General features: G+C 46.8%; 1 protein-coding gene across 1 annotated transcript in view; it reads left to right on the forward strand.

Annotated features, from left to right (window-relative positions):
* Positions 1–22,447, forward strand: part of LOC144143075 (uncharacterized) — a 36,752-nt gene that overhangs the window by 5,210 nt on the left and 9,095 nt on the right. The window contains exons 4-7 of the mRNA XM_077674891.1: positions 541–668; positions 2,197–2,246; positions 3,783–3,885; positions 4,931–5,017. Coding sequence (XP_077531017.1) covers positions 541–668; positions 2,197–2,246; positions 3,783–3,885; positions 4,931–5,017 — 368 coding nt within the window. The remainder of the gene's footprint in view (positions 1–540; positions 669–2,196; positions 2,247–3,782; positions 3,886–4,930; positions 5,018–22,447) is intronic.

Consider the following 22,447-nt stretch of genomic DNA (forward strand, 5'->3'; position numbering starts at 1 on the left):
AGATCCCCAGGTGGTCAAAATTAATCCGGAGCCCTCCACTACGGCGCGCCTCATCGCCTGCGTTGCGTCGGCGCGTTAAAACCCTACAATCAATCAATCAATCAACCTTCCTGGTGTGTAACCCTGCTGGCTTCTGACTATGCGCGCAGGCTTTAGAGCACGCGCTGATTTCTTTTGGTACACTCGCGCAGTGAGAAAGTACCCTTTTGTGCGCTGTTATCGTTACGCATTATCATTAAAGTTAATTTTTAGAACAATCAGCCACAACACTATTGATTTCTCATGTTATCTAGAAGGGCCGAAAAAAGAGTTGTGCTTGACGGAGTTTAATACAAACGGACCTCCACATTTTTACTCAGTTTCGAAATCCCAATATGCGCACAGAGTGCCTCTGTGATGTCAGTGCAAGATGGATTATGGTAAGGGAGGTATATCTCGGCGTGATTTGGCAAGAACCCCGTTGGATAACAATGCAATTAGGACAGAGATACGCCGCAGCTGCCTGCCAAACTGCTGCCGTTTCTTTTATATTTGTCCCAGAATGAAGAGGATTTACCTAGGTCATCAAAAGGAGCTGTCATTACGAAGGGAGCTTTCCAATATATGAGAGAGTTTTATGAAGACGGAAAACTTGATTACAGGCCCGACGTTCTTCTCCTACTGACGAAGTAAGTCTAAATATATCCTTCTTTTTAAAACGATTTCATCTACTGCCAGACCAGAGAAGCAGAATGTCCGACATACCAGTGTTTAGGTTTTCATTTGTTGTTCTTTAATTTTAAAAAATGGCGTACAAATGCACTGTTTTTAGGGTCATTCATGAAACCTATTTTCTGATATAAATGTTTTCGGCAGGTCAATTTGTTTTGCACCGTAACATTTTCGTTGTCAGACAATGCGGGGTTGTTGCGCCGGTTGTTGCGCGGTAGTTGCGTAGAGACGAGACTAATAAGATAAGTTTTAGAGCAAAATCTTCATTAGTCCAAATAAAAACCGAGAGAACTGTTTGTCCCTCGTAGCGTCCATCTGACCTTCAAACTCAGCCAAGGTCAAGCCAGTGCCTCGTGTGGTTGCGCAGTGAAAGCATCTAATCGCTCATTCCTTCTAAGGCGAGGTGCGAATAAGGAGATATGGAGAAAGAGTAAGGGCACGTGCCACCAGAAAATAATACCAGGAGGCGCTGCCGGGCTCCATCTTCTCTGCTGGTTCGCACCTAGCGTCACTAAATAATCTATGCTTAACAGTATCGCCACTTCGTGCACCCGGAAGCGTCTCGGGGCCATTTTGTTTCTGGCTTGCAGTGTTTCCATCTTTCCCAACGAAACCGCCGTTGGTTATGACGGGCAGAGTGTGACCGGCCGCTCAAGCGTCCGCGCAGCAGAGAGAAAGAGAGAGGAGAGGCGCCCAGAAACAAAATGGCTGCGCCCATGTGTAAACAAATATCACGTGGTGCCGACCGTCCAATGAAAATCCTGGCGGCGCATAACAATGAGTCAAAACAGTGCTGACACTCTCAAACAATTTATTTAGTGACACTATTCGCGCTTATGCAGCGTCTACTGCGCCGAGCAGCGTCTGTGTTTTGTCTTCTGGTGCAATTGTGTGCACGTTCACTGCGCGCTTCCGGTGCGAAAATCGACCTGTCGTTAGACAAGCTTCAGCCGCGTTTAACTACGTTTTTTTTTCTCCGTGGGTGCAAATACAGCCCCAAAGGAGAAGCAGGCTCTGAATATCGGGAATAATTTTAGATTCTCATCTGGATTAATTCGTCTACTCAGAGAGTTATTCGCATCGGTGACAACATGTAATGAATTGTTAATAAGTGATACGAAATATAAATAATGATGACCTACCAGACCACTAACCACAATAAAAACATTTGACGGTATCAGCCAGAAGCAAGATCACACGTGTGCGCAATATTTATGCGTGCCTTAAAATACGCAGGTGCTCTCAGTAAACCCGGGGCCGTCAGCCATATTACGCGTTTTACATTACGCGCGCGGCTCCGTTATGTCGAATACTGCATTTGAAGAGAACCTGATCATTTTGCACCTTTATCGAAAAGATGGTCTGTGCATAAAAGGCTCTTAGGATTGCTGTATTTCATTTCTTTAATTTATTATTGCCTGTTTAACTTTACATCTGTGCGTCATTCTATACTTCGTGGATTCATCTCGTTGTTTTTCCTTGCAGCCGAGGTTTGGTTTCACTGAAGCGCGACAATGCAACGTCCGGGTTAGCAGGTGAGAAACGTAGCATTTAAAATATTTGGCCTTACTGCAGCTATTTATGGCCGCATTTGTGCACAGAATATCTATGCTCTGGAACAGATAAATAGAGCATAACATTGCATATCTCGAGCAAGGTCCACAACGTATAGCACGGAATACGAACAAGCTTTTCAGTAGGACATGGCTCTATGCAAAAACTACTTTACGAACGTATTCGAGATTTTGATGCAAGGGAGTTACTAGGCTCAATAACGAATTTTTGTGGGCATTAGCCGTCCGCTGTAAACCAGGCTTATCAAGCTCCCGCGGAAAGACGTCATCTTCGCCAACCGGAAACTACGACGGCGGCCGACAGACGCGTGCGCTCACCTGAAACTGAAATCGAGCGAGGAGACGCACTGAGGAAAGGAAGTCAATGGTGCTACGGCGGAGACAAACCGAAGGACACGCGACATCATCAACAACAACAGCCTACTCAGCCCCCTGCAGGGCGGAAGCCTCTCCCATCGATTTCCAACCGCTCCTCTGTCCTGCGCCGTTCGAGCCCATTGTTCGCCACCTAATTTTCGTATTTCATCCCTCCATCGTATTAACGACCTTTCTCTTCTTCTAGACCCGTCTCTAGGTATCCACTCAGTTACCCTAATTGTCCACCAGTCGCCGGTCCGTCTCATTACATGGCCAGCCCAAGTCCAATTCTTTGTGTTTACTTGAACTATGATTGAACACCAGTCGTTAAAAACGCTAGTAAAAGCGATGCACATTAACAGGTTAGCGTCTGCACAACTCCAGAAAAGGAACAGATGGCGTTTTTAACATTTATCGCTATATGTACGATCTAGTGCAAAAACGGGTACTTTGTTGCATAACGGTATGAATGAAATGAATTACACGTTCGAATCTGATTGATTGCCTTCCCATTGAAAATCGCGCCGCGTCGATGCAGTTATTGTTATTGACACGATAAAACACATGGAATTATTGTCTTATTGCTGCGGCAAGTCTATCCCAACTGCTTTTATGTTGATAAATTACTTCACAAGAGCAACAATCAGTGTACTTGTCAGAGAAAAAAATGGGGCCCCTACGACAAGCGGCTGTGCGGAATGGCAAGCTTGCTTTGTCTTATCTTTAGCTTGTAGCTTGTCTTAGCTTGTCTTTAGCTTGTCTCAGCCGTATCTCGGTTGCGAGGATGTCATGGCTTTGGGATACGTTAAAAATAATCAAGCGTGGCAAGTGCATTTGCCAGGAGACACTGCGTACGTCTCACGGAAACAAACAAAAAATACTTTTCATCACCTCTCTTTGTAGAAGCAAAAAACTGCAGGTAAGGGAAAGTTCACCAGCCATTTTTACAACGCTGCCCTGCTTTTCAGTGAAGCTAAGTTTGAAATTGCATTGTCATTGCCAGGACATCATGCTCTAAGGGAAGCTTCCACGTGGAGTTTTCAATATCACCTTGTCGATGCCCGTTCGATGCATGCAAGGACTGGCTTTACAAGTAAGTAGCACAAAGGTTCCGTAACATGTCCGACACGTTGGATACAGGTGTCGCATCGGGTTTGACATGCCGGAAAGGAGTCGCCATTAGTACCGATGCCCCCGGAACCTTCGATGGCGTCTACGCTACTGCCCACGAGCTGGCGCACACGTAAGTTATCATGAGCCCTACAGTCGTATCATTGTTATGCCACAGCTTCAAGAGCGTTTAAAAGGACATTCGAGTCAAATAGCCTTTGGAATGTCTAATGTAGGACATTTCAAATTTCCAAGGGCGTTTGACTCAAACGTCATTCGGATGTCTTTTCAGACGTCTTTGTATCTGGGGTATTACATGCCCTTACTTTGTACAACATGATTGTATTCCTGTAGAGCGCAGCATCCCTTGCGGTTGGCAAGGGATGTAACTCTTGGTTTTCAAGTCAACGCTGGGACGACCGTAAGCTTTACACTTAACACAACTACAGTGGCGAAATTTCTTCCTTGTATTTCTAAATTTGTCAATTATAAAGACGTTTTGCCTTTTATAACTTTTTCCAACTTAAAAGGACAATAAATTGGTTACACACCAAAGTTTAAAGCATGTCATATAGCAGGAAGAGCGAGGGTTTCAAGGACGTAGCTTAGAAAAAGCCCTAGGCCGTTCCTACAATTTTACCGGACTGCTTTTATAGTGCTTGGAGGATTCTCTTCTAAGCAATTTATGTGCGTGAAGTAGAGAAGTTTACTTTAAAGGGTCTCCGTTCTTAAAAGTCGACTTAACCGTTTAGTCGACATGAGAGTTTTTTTTTATTATTCACTTGAGAGTCTCTGCAATTTTGCAACGCCCTCTAATGTTCCCGTTGCCTTTTCAGCTGTTTTATACTTAGTGATTGGACGGCTAGCTACAGTGCACTTAAGTAACATACGTTTTCCCAGAGCCCTGTTATCTGCGTGTTTGACTGATTTATTGCAGGGTTTAACGCGCCGACGCAACGCAGGCGATGAGGCGCGCCGTAGTGGAGGGCTCTGGGTTAATTTTGACCACCTGGGGATCTTTAACGTGCGCCCAAATCTCGTACACATGGGCGTTTCTGTTATTCGCCTCAATCAAAAAAGCGGCCGCCGCGGCCGGGAATCGAACCCGCGACCTCGTGCTCAGCAGCACAACGCCATACGAAGGTCCCTGGTTTGAATCCTGTGTTTATGGCCCACAGGTTGAAAGGCGTCCATTGTCCCAGAATTGATGGCTACCTTCCCCGGATACCCATGTGCAGGGAAAAGGAAATTCACGAGTATCTTTTGTAAGTATTCTCTCAAATATTACGCGTATTTACTGCTCCGTCTCCCGTCGTTCTTTGCTTAAACAATGTTGGTGAGTGCGTCCAACCCAGCAGAAGTGAGCTAGCAGCCAGCATGAGTGAAATCTCTTTTTGACGCATCGCTGCAAGAAAAAAAAATAACGTTCAAATTTCATCGTTACGGTAGAATTTTATTCCGACAAGAAACGTAACGCTGTCAAATCGGGGGCGGAAAAACACATGCGTGTGGGTTTTACGACCTTCGCAAGGCGACGCAGTTCGCTTCTATTTAATTTATTGTATTTCACAAGAGCGAAATTTCTCGTCACCCCGATGGCATCACTCACCACTGGCGTCACTTCCGTTTGAATTCTGAAGGCATAAATATGCAAATGCACTAATTCGCTTTTTTATGTATGGGCGAATATTACTGCATGCGAACGCTCGTAACAGAGATCACAAGAAAGAAAGCGTGTTGAAAAACTATGTTCATACATATTTGCGTTTGTGTGCACCACTTGCGACGTTACGCCTTATTATTACCTTCTGACTACGCTCTTTGTGCTGCTTACAACGATTTCATAATTGGTAGGTATAATTTTAACCGTTTTCAGCGTTTAAGGATTACTTGCGTACACTTTGAATTATCCCATGAGCTTCACAGGTACCATAGCACCAAAAGCTGTGGCAGCAAAGAAAATCAGGATAAAATAATGTAGATAACAAATAAGATACGATAAACTTATCACTAAGATTATTAGTTACGAGATAAAAGAAATAGTGCCTAATGCACATTTTCAGAGGAAACCTTGAGCTACATTCGAAAGCCGGCAGGGAGACAAGGAACCATTCTGTCAGAATATCGAGATACATTTTGGAGGGTAAGGTTGCCAGTGCTAACTTTATTTATTTATTTATTTAAGTGCTCACCAACAGCACAGGGCCTTCTCGGGTGATGCACCGCATTCTCGGCGAAGAGCAGAGAAGGAAATCCTGGAAACGAAGAAGGCTTCGCAAAACGTCTACCTTCTCTATATTCCCAGACAACATCAGGAAAATTTCACACTGCACTTTTTTTCGAAAAAAACACATCATTAGGGCCGACCCCAGTGACTCCCGAACTTCCACCTAAGATGTTACCTGTCCTCACCGAGAGTGCTCAAGTTTTGGCGTTACTTGACATCGGTATTTGAATTACTCTGCTGAGTACGCGGCGCCAGTAACCGTAGGATCGGTCTGTTTGATGCGTCCTGTGCCACGCGTGCGTATAGTAAAAGCTGCTTAATTCGAATGTGAAGGGGACCATAAAATTGTTCGAATTAAGTGGAGTTCGAATTACGGGGCGGGAGCTACAATGAATGGAAATCGCGCCACACTGCGCAGGCACAACACAACGAAGCCACCTCTGGACTCGTTATCGCGAATTAGGCGCTACTTCACGTTTGTGGCAGGTGATTTCGTAAATAATGCTTCGTAAATAATAATGGCATGCGCCGGAACACTGGCGCCGGTGGCCCCTGTAGACGCGAAATAAGCTGTTGCAGGAGCGTAGCGCGCGCGCCACGCTGTTGTTGTTGTTTTTTTTATTTGGTTATTTTGCACCTCTAGAAATTACGTTTGATTTGGATTTGCAACACATTGTCATCACTCTGGGGCGACGGACTTTTTCTGCCCGGAGCGATGGAAACCAGGAGATCACAGTTCGAATTTAACAGTTCTGGATACCGGCTGGTTCGAATTATCGGGAGTTTTCCCCAATCGAAATATACAGGGCTGTGCCGGGACTCGGGCGTGAGTTCGATTTAACCGGAAGTGCGAATTAAGCAAATTCGAATTAACGGGGCTTGACTGTATAAGGATCTGAGGATGAAATGCAAGTTTGTTTAAATTGAAACGAAATAACCCTTGCAAACTCTCTTAACCCTAGTCCGTCTTCGAAAGACAGTTTTCCCAAAAAGCATAATAACTATCGAAAATTCTTCAAACGCACTTTACACAGCGTCAGAAGTGACGTAATAGGAAGACCGGTCACCGTGCTATCGGAAACAAGGTGATGAATGCGATAACTTCATCTCATCACTCAAGGCTTATAACAATATTTTTTTTCCTTTTCATTTTATTCTATTTAAACAAACCATGTCTCGGGAGGAGAGGCAAAAGGCAGATTAACTCTGCCTCACGGCGGCCATCCACCCCGGACATGTAACATTGCAACATTGCACAGCAACAGTAGAAGAAAACATGACAGTCATACAAAGGTGATGTAGAAAAAACAAGATTATACATTTTTTATATAATATAGTAGCAATTACAATAGCCGCACAACACAAATAATTACAAACTACACCGCGTAACGCTACACAATTCCACACTTAATTCCAATAAAATACAGGAAAAGCCAAAATTGTACATTAATCAAACGTAGTATAGCAGCAAGCACAGCAGGCGCAAAACATAAATTATAACAAACTACACAGAGTAGCGCTATACAAACTACACGGAGTAGCGCTACAGAATAAAATATAGTCATGTTTCTCGCGATAGCTTTGCGCATTAGACACAGCGCAAATGTGTTTGGTGAGTCGCCAATTATTTATCTGTTTTTTTTTCTACTGTCTAGCTTAGTTTTTTTTTAATTTTACATCACAATTTGTCCAAGTAAAGGGATGACTACAGTTATATCCCATTTTTAGTGGGTTCTCCCTATGCCCATGAACTCATCCGTTGATGGGATTTTCCTCTCCCTCCGCCATTTTTTCTGCCTCCAACTAGCTATCCATATTGCCGAAACAGAACTCATGTTGTGCCGACTCACGGCAGCTGCACCCAGTTGAATTCCCGCCATGTTTTGGCACTTGGTTGAGAGACCATCCTTTCAGTCGCTTTTGACAAAATTATCGAAACCTGGTGTGGTCGTTGTCCCGTCTGGTCAACTCCCGCCGCAGAATAGCCATTGTGGCATTGATTGTAGGGCTACTAACTCCGAACTTCAGCTCGCACTAAACACCATAAAAAACACCAAAAGAATAACATTTATTGATGCAGCAAAGAAGTGCACGTGTGCATCTGTTAAAAATGATTGGGTATTTCTAACAGGTGTCCGCCCAAGGTGGACTAAGTTTCTGCGAGAAAAAATCTGACATCCACCTAAAATACGGCCCTACAGCTACGAGGTGGAGGAGGAATAAACTTTTTTTCTATATTAATTCTGGAGTATCGGCAATAGGGGGTCTTCTCAGTCCAGAAGTCCCTGGGCGATCCCTACCAGGCGGGCCCTTTCAACCAGCCGAAGCAGATCGCCGGGGTCCGGGCTGGTTAGCATGCCTTCCCACTGCCCATGGTTGAGGAAGGGAATAGAGGGAGGAGGGATATGATCTGCGAAAAAGAAACAGAAACTATGCGGCGCATAATGTTAGAATGTGAGGGTATCCATCCAAATCTACATGAAGAGAATATTCGGCTTCGAGAAGCCCTAGGATTTAAGGGTAGCACAGAGGAAGTTAACTTCAAGGCTGTCGAGGGGACGAAAAAAAGATTAGAATGCTGGCGGACGAAAAGCAGAGCGGGGAATATTGCCTAGGACAGTTACAACCTGTAACAGGAAAAAAAAAGTATTTTGTGCCTAATAAGCTTTTTGTGTCTGCCCTAAGCAGCGCTGGCATCAAACCAAGAGTGTAAAACATGGGTATATTGGTCCTTTTTGGTAAGATGACATGTCATCACCCCGCTACAAATGGGAAACCAATAGCAGTCATCGTCATCATCATCATGATCAGGTGTGTGGGAGCACGCCCAAATCATATGGTAGAGTGTGCAGGGTTGGGGGACAGTACTTGCAGGTGGCGGAGTAGGAGGTGGGGTGGATGGCGTGTAGAAGTGTGCCGTGAGGGCAGGTGTTGGTGTGAAGGCGGCGGTAGGTGGTGGCTTCTTGCTTAGTCAATTTGTCGTGGGGTGGGGGAAAGATGCGGCGTTCGAGGCGGTAGTGTTTGAGGATTTCTTTGAATTTTTGAGGCACAGAATGGTACCCTTCCGACGGTGACGCTGGAGTGTTGGAGGGGAACGCCCGGCAGGTAAGCGCGCGGGCGGCAGCATGAACCGCCTCATTCCCCTCCAGAGGCTCATGTCCCGAGGTCCAGAGAATTTAGAGGTAAGGAGGGTTAGGAACGGACTGTAGGATGCGGATGGCTAAGGGAGCAATGTGACCGACGGCGTAATGGCGACAGGCAGCTTGCGAATCTGTGACTATGGTGATAATGTCTTGAGATGTAGTGGCTGCGAGGGCTATTGCGATTTCTTCTGCAGTTGAGCAGTCGTTTCCAATTACTGTTGCGGAAGTCAGTTCAATTTCTCGGTGGTCTACTGTTGAAATTGCGAAGGCTGGTTTATCGGCATATTTGGCGGCGTCAACGTAGCGGCTGTCTCGTGGCTTGACTTGAAGCCTCTTGCGAAGCATTCGAATCCGGGTTTGTCGGTGAACCTGGTTATGAAGGGGGTGCATATTTTTGGATATTGGGGCGACGGAGATGCAATCGCGTAGTTCCAGAGGGATGCGTTGGTGGGGGTGATGGGTGGCAGGTAGTTGGTAGCCGAGGCGATGGAGGAGGTGACAGCCAGTGTGTGAGAGCTTGAGCCGTTCGATCTGGTTGACATGATGGGCCTCTCGAAGTTCGTCCCAGGTGTTATGAAGTCCCATCTGTAGTAATTTGGTAGTGAAAGTTGTCGGCGGTAGCCCTAGTGCTAATTTATTGACTTGCCGGAGGAATTCACTATTTTTGAGAGCCAAATATTGAGTTCCGCATGTGATGCGGCTAATTAGTAGGGCTTGAATGAGGCGCACGAGGTCATTTTATTTCAGTCCTTGTCGACGATTGGCAATGCGTTTGATGAGGTGTGTGATTTGTAATAGCGTTCCTTGTAATTTATGAATAGTAGAAATACCTGCGTCGTCTGATTGGATAGTAAGTCCCAGAACACGAATTGTAAGTGTGGTTAGGATGGGAGTGCAATGTAGTTCTAATTGTGGGTCTGGGAGGGGTTGTCGTTTACGGCCTTGCGTGTGTTTTTGGACAACAAGAAGGGCAGATTTTTCTGGTGCACAATTGAGGCGGCGGGCTGTAAGGTAGTTGTCGGTGGTGTCAATGGCTTTGAAGGGCGCTTTGTTGTTCCCCGATCGAACCCCCTGTGGTCCAAATAGTGAGATCATCTGCATAAAGTGCGTGTTGTATGTGTGGAATTTGTTGTAGATGTGGCGGAAATTGTAGCAGGGCAAGATTAAAGAGGAGTGGGGAGATTACTGACCCCTGGGGTGTACCCCGCGGTTGGGCACAAAAGGAGACTGATCGGATGGGGCCGAGGTTGAGGTTGACTGTGCGATCGGTAAGAAAATTTTGTATGTAATTGTATATACCTGTGCCGCAGTTAGTTAATTGGAGCCCTTCGAGTATAGCCGGATGTGATACATTGCCAAAGGCTCCTTTAATGTCCAGAGCTAGGATAGTGCGTTGGGTTTGTGAGCTCAGCGGTGTAAGGACTTCGTCTGTTAACTGCAACAGGACGTCTTGCGAGGATAGGTGTGCGCGGAATCCAAACATGGTATGAGGTAGTAAGGTGTTTCCTTCGAGGTACGCTGTTTGCCGATTATTAACTAGGTATTCATATAACTTGCCTACACAAGATGTTAAAGATATAGGATGAAGATTTTCTAGGGTGGCTGGCTTCCCGGGCTTTGGAATGAGCGTGATTTCGGCATGCTTCCATTGAGGGGGCAGATAGTTGGTAGTCCAGCAATGATTAAAATAGTCAAGCAGTGCGACAGTGCATTCGGGGTTGAGGTTACGGAGTAGTTTGTTGTGTATTCGGTCTTTGCCTGGTGTGGTGTTACGAGGGAGGTTGCTGATAGTGAAGGTGAATTAAATGAGAGTGAAGGGGGCGTCAAGGTCGGGATTTTCATTTCCTTGGTAATTGCGAGGTGGAATGCTTGGTGGTCGTGTTGCCTGGTCTGCGTATTGTGTGAAGAGTTGTGCGTGGAGCTGAGTTTCATTGAGCTGGTGATTGTGGATTAGGCGACGGGTGGTGTGGCCGGTGTCTGATTTGCTGGGCTTAGTACCCAGCAGGGAGCGGAGGATCTTCCATGTGGACTTAATGCTGAGAGTTCCTTGAAGGCGGTTACAAAATTGCGTCCACTTTTGTTTGTGTAAGGTGCGAGCATAGTCGGCTGCCTATTGAGCGATGTGGGCGATGCGTGTTTTGAGTTTTTGTTGTGTTTTTGTTTTTTCCAGCGGCGGATAAGCCTTCGGCGGGCATCCCACAGATGTAAGAGATGCATGTTCACCGAAGGGTGATCTTCTGTTATAGCTAGGGTGCGGGTGTGGGCTTCGACAGTTTTGAGGATATCTTGGGTCCATGTTTCAATGTCTTTAATTGTGGTGGGGAGAGGGGAGTTACGAAAGGATTTCCAGTCTGTGAGTTTAGCATGGCCGATTTTTTGAGGAATGCCGGTGTGGATCATGGTTAATTCAATGATATAATGATCACTGCCTAATATTTCGTCGAGGCGTGTCCAAGTAGCTCCTGGTGTGTTGTGAGTGTATGTGAGCTCGGGGGTGGAATCTCGTGCCACGCTGTGCCAATGCGGGTGGGGTATGAGGGGTCGGTCCAGAGTGTGAGGTGAGCTTGTTGGGCAGCATCGTGCATTTGCGCGCCTTTTTTACTGGTTTTGGGATAACCCCATGCAGTATGAGGGGCGTCAAAGTCACTGAGAAGGAATAGGCGGTGATGTTTCGTCGTAGCGTTAACTTTCTGAAGGATGTAATTTCTAGAAGCTAGGGAGTGCTGCGGGGGACAGCAGATATTAAGAATAAAAAGACTGGTGAGAGTTTTCTTAGGCGGGATAAGTTCAATGAAGGTATATTCGACAAATAATTGGAAGGATTGTGTGCTTGTGCAGTGTGTGATTTATGAACGAGTATGGCGGTGCGAGGCTGGTGTGAATGTGTGTACGTGATGTAATTACGAAGGGATCCGTGTGGTGTTTCCGTTTCTTGTAAAGCAATCACAGCGGGAGAGTGAAGTTGACTTATACGGGTCAGGGAGGGCTGCGAAGTAGTCGCCTTGGCTTTTTTATGGGGACCGAGCATGGTTTTTTCCAGGTGTATGATGCGTTTGGCCTTTTCCTGGGTTACTGGGGTTAGTTCATCAATGATGTGCTCGAGGTTGGTGAAGCGGGCAGCCAGGGGTTCAAGGAGGCGGGCGACGGTTTTGGAAACGGTGGTCACGATGGTGGATTGAATGGTGGCCGTAAAGGAGGCTTGTGTTTAAGTCAGTTTTTCTTCGAGCTGGTGGTATTTTTTCTCGCAGTCGGTATGGGAAGGAGTTGACGCTGACGGTAAAGGGTCTAGTGTCGGGAGGGTGGTTGGCGGTGTGGAGGCGGTGTAAGGGAGGTGGGAAAGGTTTCGTGTGGATGGTAGCAGATTTGGGCGCGGGGGGTTGCAAGATAGTGTGGAGGAGGGGTGAGGTGGTTGAGTACAGGCCGTGTGAGGGCATACATTTTGTTCTAGCAGTTTGTGGACGGTTTTTTCAAGAGACAGGATGCCTTCTTTTAATTCTGCGCTTTCCTTGAGAAAGGCGAGTTCTGCGGGAAATGGGAAGTGGGTGGGTAGGGGAGGAAAGAGGTCTTGATCAATGGTTCTTTGTGCGGGAAAGCGGTCATGAGCAGTGGGAAATTGTTTGGCAACGCTAGCCCAGCTCCCCGTGGAATTTAATGCTACGGCTACAAAAAAAACTATACACTCTTTTGAAAAGTTTGCAGTTGAAAAAGACACCCATCCTGGTGCAGGATTGGAATCCGGGACCACCGCCTAACGGTTTTTTTTTTTTTGTAGTCACGTATATTTCAGGACGATTTCAAATATTTCTCCGAAACACTCGGTTTGACTCTAATTTGGCAGGGTCATGTGCTTCAAAAGACAGCCAAACCTGCCAATCTTTCTCATCTGGGGGTTTATTGGTATTTCTTGAGGATGAACGACATTTCTAGGACAGTCAGGCCGGCACTCGTGTTCATTTAAAAAACATGTCATCGCTTTTTGAACGTTGTTGCTTGTCATTTGCAGAACCTTAGAAGACTCTTGCATTAAAGAAACAGCAGAACCATTGCTTGAACTATACCCAGCTTACCTTCCCGGAGACATAATGGACCAAGAGGACTACTGTGAGAAACGTCTTGGAAAGAAAGCATACGGTTCTACCATCACTTTCCAGCAGGTAACTGTTACTCCCCAAAATATTTTATTTGGGCACTCCTAATCAAAACTAAAAAAAGAGATGTCAAAATAAAGGAAAATGGCTGGTCGTTAGTGTCAGTTTACCAGAGGAAAAAACAATTTTTGCTTAATGTGGTGTATTCAAGTCACCACAGTAACTCTATTTTCTGGGAACGTTCAGACGACTTTTCTAGGAGCAACGATGACCACGTAGTATATACTGCAACGGGAATCTACAAAGCAATAAAAACTCTGCAACAAGCCAATTCAAATTCTAATGGCCTCCATTTAATAACCCAAAAAACTAAGAGGGAAAATTTTTTTAACGGCTGTTTTTCTGGCTAGCCGATCAGTTCTAGTAGACGAGAATGCGTCTCTGCAGGGCCGCTATCCTGTAGAGCAGTGGCAAACGCTGCAATAAACTTGAGAGCAAATCTAATCACCAGATCACATTACAAATTCTACCATGGGCGTCGTGCAAGGTGAAGAGAGCTGCTTTAAATATAGAAGAGGTACAATGCAGGTGTAATAATTATTTAGCGGTTGATTTAGCTGCCTGGTTTATAAAGCTAATTAAGCGTCTTTGCATTAAAACGTCATATTTGCGAACTGTGCACATTTTCAACACTTTGTTTTAATTAATGCAATTATTGACAGTTCGCGGAATGCTACCGTCGTGACCAAAAGGAGGGCTGATGACAACGTAAGAGTGAAAACTTAGCTTTTTTCTTAAAAGCAAACTTGACATGTGTAGTTACTAATGTACGGTTGAACGGATGACACTCAAGTAGGACCATACCCACACATGACAGCGCTACTCTGCGTCTCTTATCATCTTTCTTCGTCTTCCGCTCAGCAGTAGTAGATGTTTCTGCATTCACTTTATATATGTGGAGAGACGAGACAGTGTGCCCAGTTCCGTTTTGTTTCCAAGGGTGGATTCTCTCGTTACCCTCGTACGGCCACTGCCGTATTGCGGTGGTCCCTTCACCAGTTCACAACAAAAAATTCAAAAATATCCACAACGCAAGACACACTACAAACGACGCCGCTGTCTCATACGAAGCACAAAAAAGACTATTCTAGCTGATCCGATTAACTGATACTAAAGTTCGCGCGTGATAGTTTCGATTAATGTTGCAAGTTCTGGGCTAACAGAATAATCGCAGTTCTGGGGCTGGTTTGTATTATCGGACTCCACCCCACCATCACTCCACTCCTTAAATCCACCCCACCATCACTCTGTGTAGCCTTCTCATATTACCGTACTTCTATTGTTCTCCTTAAAGGGGCCATGCACACAAAGTACACGTGAGTATTATTCGAAAAATTTCGCGTTTTATAGTGCCCCCAGCGCTCGTCCGAATGCAAACGATATTTTATTCACTGAGACAGTAATCAATTTAAGATAAAATTTTGATTTTCCCGCTAAATCGTGTGTTTTCGTGGTTTGCAATGACGTCACAGGAACCGACCACTGTGCAGCCGATTGCGAAGCCTTGTTTACCGTTAGTGAACCTAGATGGCGCCACCATACCGCGGCAAGCCCTTTTCTGCATTTGGTTTGTTTTTTGACCGTATTTAAACCTGGCTTGTTTTTGTTCTGAGAGAAAATATTCGTTTCGTGAAACATAGTGCTCGCTCGACAAATATGGTCACGTAAGACACCGTTGCTTACTTCAGTCGGCCAGTGTCGTCTGAGACTACCCCAAAGCCCCGCAGTCCTGTGTAGCTAAACCAAAAGCATAGTGAGCGCAGTACCAGCAGCAGTACGCATCGGCACTTCTATGTTTACGAGTGCTTTCGTAGCCTCCACTGTTGGTCCCACCATTCTTACTGATATAAAAAAATGTGCTCTAAATTTACGCGCAAATAGCTCGTTCGGCAAGCATATAAGCTCGGCCTAATTTGCGTTTGCTTTTGCCGGCCTCCGCCAATCGCACAGCTGGCTGATATGACATCGTAGGTTCTGTTGCGGGAAATTAGCTAGTTAGTCGCATGGCCGTTCTCTTTTTTCCTAATCATATAGCCAATTTGAGCGAAGTTTACCCTAGAAGTGGTGTCAGTGTGATTCTAACGAGGCAGTCTTTTGAATGGACCAAACTTGTGTTTTGTCTTCATGGCCCCTTTAACGTTCACGGTGGAGTCGCTAATGGCTTTCACCTCAGAAAGCGGCTGTTCGTGGTGGTCGTAAACCTTGACCTAGCACTCTTCCTTTTATGAACACAATTAGGTACACTAATTAGGAATTTACCATTATCATTAGAGAACGGTGAGTGCTTCGGGAACAATTTTTATTTTACATTACACTCACGTGCTGTCTTATTCTTGCAGCCTCCCGACTTGAGCAACAAGTGCAAACTGAAATGTTGCTATCAAAAGCACGGCAGGAAAAAGCAATGCAAGCAGTTTCGCAGTTTGGATGGCATGTCCTGTGGGGAAGACCAGGCAAGTTCATTGATTATGCGACGACTGTAAACATAATCTTAGTTATGCGCGACATTTTGTGTCAGTATTATTATTACACATCTTATCTTAATTTTATCTCGAACACATATTTATTGACTTCCTTTAGGTTTCATGAAGAGGGCGTACTGACGCTTCGTGTGTTGGCACGTACAGTCTCTTTCAATTTCGTAGGCCAAGTACCACAAAGAACTCAAAGAATAATCTCAACCGAGAGTTGCGACCAAATTATTTTATGACATTAACAAAGCAACAAATGTTCTCTAAATATTTGTCAATAAACGTTTCGCCGTCGGTCGAGTCGTAAGCTTATGTACACTAATTTTTTTGCGGCCTATGCGCTCTCGGCCTAGCCTACAGCCTTTTGACAAAGGCTGCACGTGTAATGCAGTCACACGGTGTCCCTTCGCTGATTTATAGTACAAGGTATATCGAGAATCTAAACGTTTCCTATCTAAACACTATGCAAAATTTTCTATTCACGTAAGGTTCCGTCAAAATTAGGCATGCAAGAAATTACACCCTTTCCTAGTAATTTTGGTGTTCTGAAGAAAATGAGGCTAACACTACACATTTGTTGTAGTGAGCTGAAAAATTCAAATTTCAAAAACACAACCATTCAAATAGTTTTCTTGGCCCACTGAGTAGGTCACGCAAATGCCTACAACCTACAAAAAACTAGTCCAGAGCATTCTAATGCACGTTCAAAACGCTTTGCAAACGCGTGTTGGCCGCGCAAACTGCGTATGCATTACAGGCGATGTACTAGTATTTATTCAATTAGCATTGAATGCTAAACATTGCACGGAAAAGCGCATGAATCGAAGCATTTCGACGAGCTTATCAAAATGCCAGCGAGGTACTGTGTATGCGCTTCCGTAGTTTTGTACCCGGCGTGATCGATGAGGAATATTTTGGCATATAGTTAAATGTATCAAGATGTGTGATCAATCGAAAGTACTAGCAAAGGCATTGCGGCGCTAGGCATAAGAGTTACAATTTCCCACGTAGAGGCAGTATGTCTAAAGGTGAAGAGCAAACAAAATGTAGGTTTGTGCAAGATTCCGGTGCAGGCTAAGAACCACTGTTGGTGAAATAAACCCCCCGTTTCCCACTACCATTCCATTTCCTGCCCCATAGCCCTGGTGTAGCTTTCAATCAATTAATTAATCAGCGGAGTGTATTAAGACGTTCTCAGCGAAAACCACAAGGAACCTGGCTTGACATCAGCTTCTAATATCAAATGGCGTGCAGTGCTACTTTAATCAAAATTGTTGTATAGGGTTTAAAAACGGTTGTGTAGTAACTAGACACGAGTTTAGCACAAGAAAATGTATTCGCCTTGAACGCACTTTGCCAGGCGCCAAAACTAGTGAAGTCTGAAAAAAGTTTTCAAGCTCGCCTTAGTTACTTTTGTCCACGCAATTCTGTGACAGCGAGTGACGTTTCCCTGCTCTTCTACTGTCTTCTTTTTTAGGAATGTCGTGCATGGCAGTGCGTTCCATCCTATGCAGAACGAAAATGACCGAAACCACCCTAACAAGGCCTCCGTTCAGACGAGTGCTGAAATAATTTTGCGATTTATTGCAGAATGAGGAAAAAATAAACGTATTTGCGGAATATGGTGCCTCTTGTCAACATCAGAGTACCGCTTATTTCTGATACTTGATGTATCTCGCATCTGTTCTCAGTGCAGTCGATTGATATGACATAGGTTGGGACAGTTCATGATGAATATATATATATATTTATATATATTGTGAGCAGTTCGTCATGCGCCACCCGTTGGGTTGGGACATTGACCGCTGCTGCAGTTACCCAGTGGCAACTATGCCATACCTCATCTTCCTCTAATAGTCATCCTCATCATCATCTTCCATCTCGGGGTCGTGTCCTGCTCTTCGCCGTCAGGTGAGTGTGTGTTCCGCGAGGGCTGCTACGCCTTATAAACGTCCTGTAGCGGCTGTCCTTCAAGGCCCCTTACAAGTGGTGAAGGTCTACCTCGATCCTGATCTCTACGTCTGCCCACTGCACCCCTGGAGCTCAGTTCCGGACGCCGTTTACCACCAAAGGCCATGCAGCGTGAAGCCGCGAGCCAAACCGCTGGCGCCGCCCCTACTGCGGCTCCGATATTTACGACCACCAGCCACCAGCGCGGCCCACCGTTTTTCGCCGGACTCCGCGGCGAGGATGTGGATGACTGGTTGGACGAGTTCACGAGGGTGAGTGCATTTACCCGATTGGACGACTCCTTCAAGCTCGACAACGTTGGTTTCTACCTGAGACAGGTGGCAAAAACATGGTTCCTAAACCAGGGCGGCCGTATCACTGATTGGACCAACTTTAAAGAAGAGATTGGGAAGATTTTTTGGACTCGAAGCACCCGTTCGGACATCGCCACTTCCTGAAGGGCATCGCTCCTTTCGCATTAGTGCTCTCGCAGTCCAAAATCCTGCGAGCGCCAGCGATGTGCGATAAACGCGCCAACGCTTAGACGAGCTACACTCTATTCGTCTGCACCAGGATGCTGGCGCCAATGAGCTGCCAGGAGACGTGGATTTGCGCACCCTCATACGCAGTATCATCCGTGAAGAGCTGCAGCTACGTGACCCACCTGCTTCCTCATGGGGTAACATTCGCCCGGGCACCCCTCATTTGCGCGACCTTGCAAAACAGGAGTTGGCCTCCATGGCGGGTATCGTCCCAACGACGCCTTCGGTTCCTGTCCCCACCATGCCGTCATATTCGGCGATCGCGGCGAAACCACCCTTACCAATGGAAGTCCCGCCGGCTCATGGACATTTGAGTGTCATCTCATCCGTAGCCCCCTTGCAGGCTTACTACAACGGCGTCCGACCTGTCCGCCAGGCTTTTGCAAATGATCGACCTGTCTGCTATTATGGCGGAATCCGTGGACATATCCCTCGATTCTGTCGACGACGCCAGCAGGATGAGAGGCGAAGATATGTACCTTTTGAACGTGGCATCCGCTTTGCCTACGGCGCTCCGCGAAACCAGAACGTCTCTCCAACGCGATGGTACTCGCCGCCTCTCGCCCCAGTTGGTACGCCCCACAACGAGCGTTCGCCACGACGCCGCCGATTACCCTCACCATATCGCCGCTCTGTCTCGCCCCTACGACCCGTGTCCCACCTCACGGACTACCAATCGGAAAACTAGCGCCAGCAGTTTTTGGAGAGGAAACTGCGTTAGTAGAAAAGCCAACAACTCCTCCAACAAGACCATCGAATACATTATATGTGAACGTTGAAGGTTGTGATGATGCCCTTGTTGACACCTGGAGCCAGCATATCCGTCATTAGCGAAAATGTGTGTTCACGGCTCTGAAAAGTAAGAACCCCGTACACTGGCCCCTCATTGTGTGGTGCTAATCAAGTTATGCTAGAGCTGTCTGGATTCTGTACTGTGCGCATTTTGATTGAGGGAATTCGACACCACATTCAGTGCGCGATCTTGTCTTGCTGCTCCCACAAACTCATTTTAGGGTGGGATTTTTTCTCGTCGGCATCTGCTGTCATCTCCTGCCAAAACCCGGACATTGCGATCACCCCTACCGAGCATATGGACAGCAACCCCGATTTTCCGCGGTGTCGCGTGGTGGCGAGTGCAGATTTTGTTCTTAGGCCTGGCTGTGAGACAAGAAGTTCGATTTGTGGTGGCCATTTCCGCGATGGAGACGTGCTCCTAATTCCAAGCACTCGTTTTCTACCAAGGGGAATCGTTGTCGCAACTTGTCTTGTACGTTTCTCGCATGGGTCTGCGTTGCTAGTCGCCACGAACACTACACCGGAAACGATCCTCCTACGTCAAGGCATTACGATCGCTACCACTGCGGACTCCGAAGCCGTCTTTGTTCTTCCGCTTTGTTCTGTTTCCTCCACTTCCCAAACTCGCACTAAGGGCCGTATTCTGAGTCCCTCCTCCACTCCATTTGCTCCCTCCACTCGGCTGAGGGGAGGATTCCGGCAATGGTTATGCACGGGGAAATCGATTTAAAGGCTCTCCTCCACTGGAGTCTCGAGTGGAGGCAGAACTCAGAATACCAGGGTAAGTCTCCCGACCCTGACCTTGCCGCGAGAATCAGCTCTGACCACTCCCCACCGCAAACCGAATGCTTACTGAATCTTCTTCACAGGCACAAAGCTTTATTTGACTCTCAATGCCCTACACTTGGTCAGACATCCGTGGCAACGCATCGCATTGAAACAGACGGATCCCGTATTATTCGCCGCCACCCATACAGGGTATCCTCATCTGAGCAGAAAATCATCATCGATAATGTTGGCGACACGCTACAGAGCAAAATTATACGTCCATCTAAGAGTCCTTGGTCATCCCCTGTGGTCTTGGTACAAAAAAAAGACGGGTCTGTTCAATTTTGTATCGACTACCACGCACTGAATAAAATCACGCAGTAGGATGTATATCCAATGCCTCGCATTGATGATGCCTTGGACTGTCTGCAAGGAGCGGAATATTTCTCCAGCCTCGATCTCCGCTCTGGTTATTGGCAGATTCCAATGCACGAGGCTGAAAAAGAAAAGACAGCCTTCGCCACCCCTTATAGACTCTACAAGTTCAACGTGATGCTGTTTGGACTTTGTAACACTCCTGTAACGTTTGAGCGTATGATAGACACTGTACTCAGGGGCCTTAAATGGAAGACTTGTCTGTGTTACCTGGACGATATTGTTATTTTTTCTTCCAGCTTTGCTGAGCACTTGAGACGGCTGGATGAGGTCCTCTCGTGCCTCGCCAGTGCGGGCCTTCACCTAAATACTAAGAAATGCAATTTCGCCACCCGAAGCATCAAAGTCTTAGGCCACGTCGCGAGCAACGAGGGTATCCGACCTAACCCAGAAAAGGTGGCTGCTGTCATCGAGTTCCCGCGTCCTCAGCAACAAAAGGCTCTGCGTAGCTTTCTTGGCCTGGCGTCTTAGTTCCGCCGTTTTGTACGCGACTTCGCAACAGTTGCTTCACCGCTCAACAAGCTTCTCCACTCCGGAACTTCCTTTCAGTGGTCAGACGACTGCTAAGAGGCTTTTTAGCAGCTGAAGGCCGCGCTCACTTCAGAGCCCATACTGTGCCGTTTTGATAAATCGAGTCAGGTCATTCTTCATACTGACGCTAGTGGCCATGGGATCGGTGCGGTTCTCTTGCAGTCGGATCAACAGCGTCGGGAGCGGGTTATTTATTACGCCACTGGCTCCCTCAGTTCCGCGGAGAAGAACTATATTATCACCTAGCAGGAGTGTCTCGCCGTGGTTTGGACCGTCCAGAAGTTTCGACCCTACCTCTACGGCAGGCACTTGACGGTCGTGACGGACCACCATGCGCTATGCTGGTTGCAGACGATCAAGAATTTAGCAGGACGCCTCGGACGCTGGATACTTCGACTTCAGGAATATGACTTCACTGTCACATACCGATCCGGGAAGAAGCACCTCGATTCCAATGCTCTTTCGCATTGCCCACTGCATCCGCCTGACACTACTTCAACATCGGTGCCACCAGACAAGGTGCTCCCTCTTGTACCTATCAACTGCACATCGTTTGACCTGTCACGCCTCCCAGAACTTACAAGACAAGACCTCTACTGCCGTACTATAATCGACCGGCTTACCGGCTCAACGCAGCCTCCTAACAGTCGGACCTAGGCTTCGACAAAATATATGATCGCGTCAGCGGTCGCTTCTTTTGACGTGGTCTTTCTAACCCCGTGGCCCACTACGTCGTTTCGTGCACTTCGTGTCAGCAGCGCAAACGGTCCACATCACCACCTGCCGGACTGCTGCAACCACTTCCTTGTCCTTCTACGCCATTGGAAACCATTGGCATAGACTTTACGGACCATTGCCCTGCACAGTTTCTGGCTACCGCTGGATTGTAATCGCCGTGGACCATTTAACACGTTATGCCGAGGCTGCACCCATTTACTCTTGATGTGCTTCAGAGGTCGCAGATTTCTTCTTGAGTTCCATACTACTGCGTCATGGTGCCCCTCGTTTTCTTTTTAAGTGATCGGGGTTGTATCGACTATTGTTGAAGTATTTTAGCGTACGTCGAACACTGTTCATAAAACTACATCCGCATATCATCCACAGACAAACGGGTTGACTGAACGATTTAATCGGACTCTCTCTGATATGATTTCCATGTATAGACAGCCTAATCATACCAACTGGGAAGCGATTCTCCCGTTCGTTAAGTTCGCATATAACACTGCAGTTCAAAGAACGACCGGCTATTCTCCATTTTTCCTCGTCTACGGCCGCGAATCACCATTCATGCTGGACGCTTCATTTTTATCAGCTCCTGCATCCGCATCCAACCCGCTCTCTGAGCAGTTCGTCTTTCGCCTCAACCACTGCCGCCGAGCCGCCCGTCTGAATACAGAAACCAGCCAACAGGATCGAAAGAATCGCAACGACGCCACTCACCGTGCTGTTCGGTTCCGGCCTGGCGACGAGGTGCAATTTTGGACTCCCACGCGTTGGCCAGGATTATGTGAGAAATTTTTGCGCCGCTTCACGGGTCCCTACACAGTGCTTGAAGAAACCTCCCCAGTGAACTATCGTGTCACCCCTAATTGCGCCCCACTGGACCGCCGCTACCGTGGCGCGGAAGTCGTGCCTGTCTCACGCCTCAGGCCGTTTGTGCGCCGCGCTTCCCCAACACTTGCGGC

This window comes from Haemaphysalis longicornis, unplaced genomic scaffold, assembly GCF_048455015.1.
Source record: "Haemaphysalis longicornis isolate Haplotype H1 unplaced genomic scaffold, Haemaphysalis longicornis Haplotype H1 scaffold_6, whole genome shotgun sequence".
Taxonomy (NCBI): Eukaryota; Metazoa; Arthropoda; class Arachnida; order Ixodida; family Ixodidae; genus Haemaphysalis; species Haemaphysalis longicornis.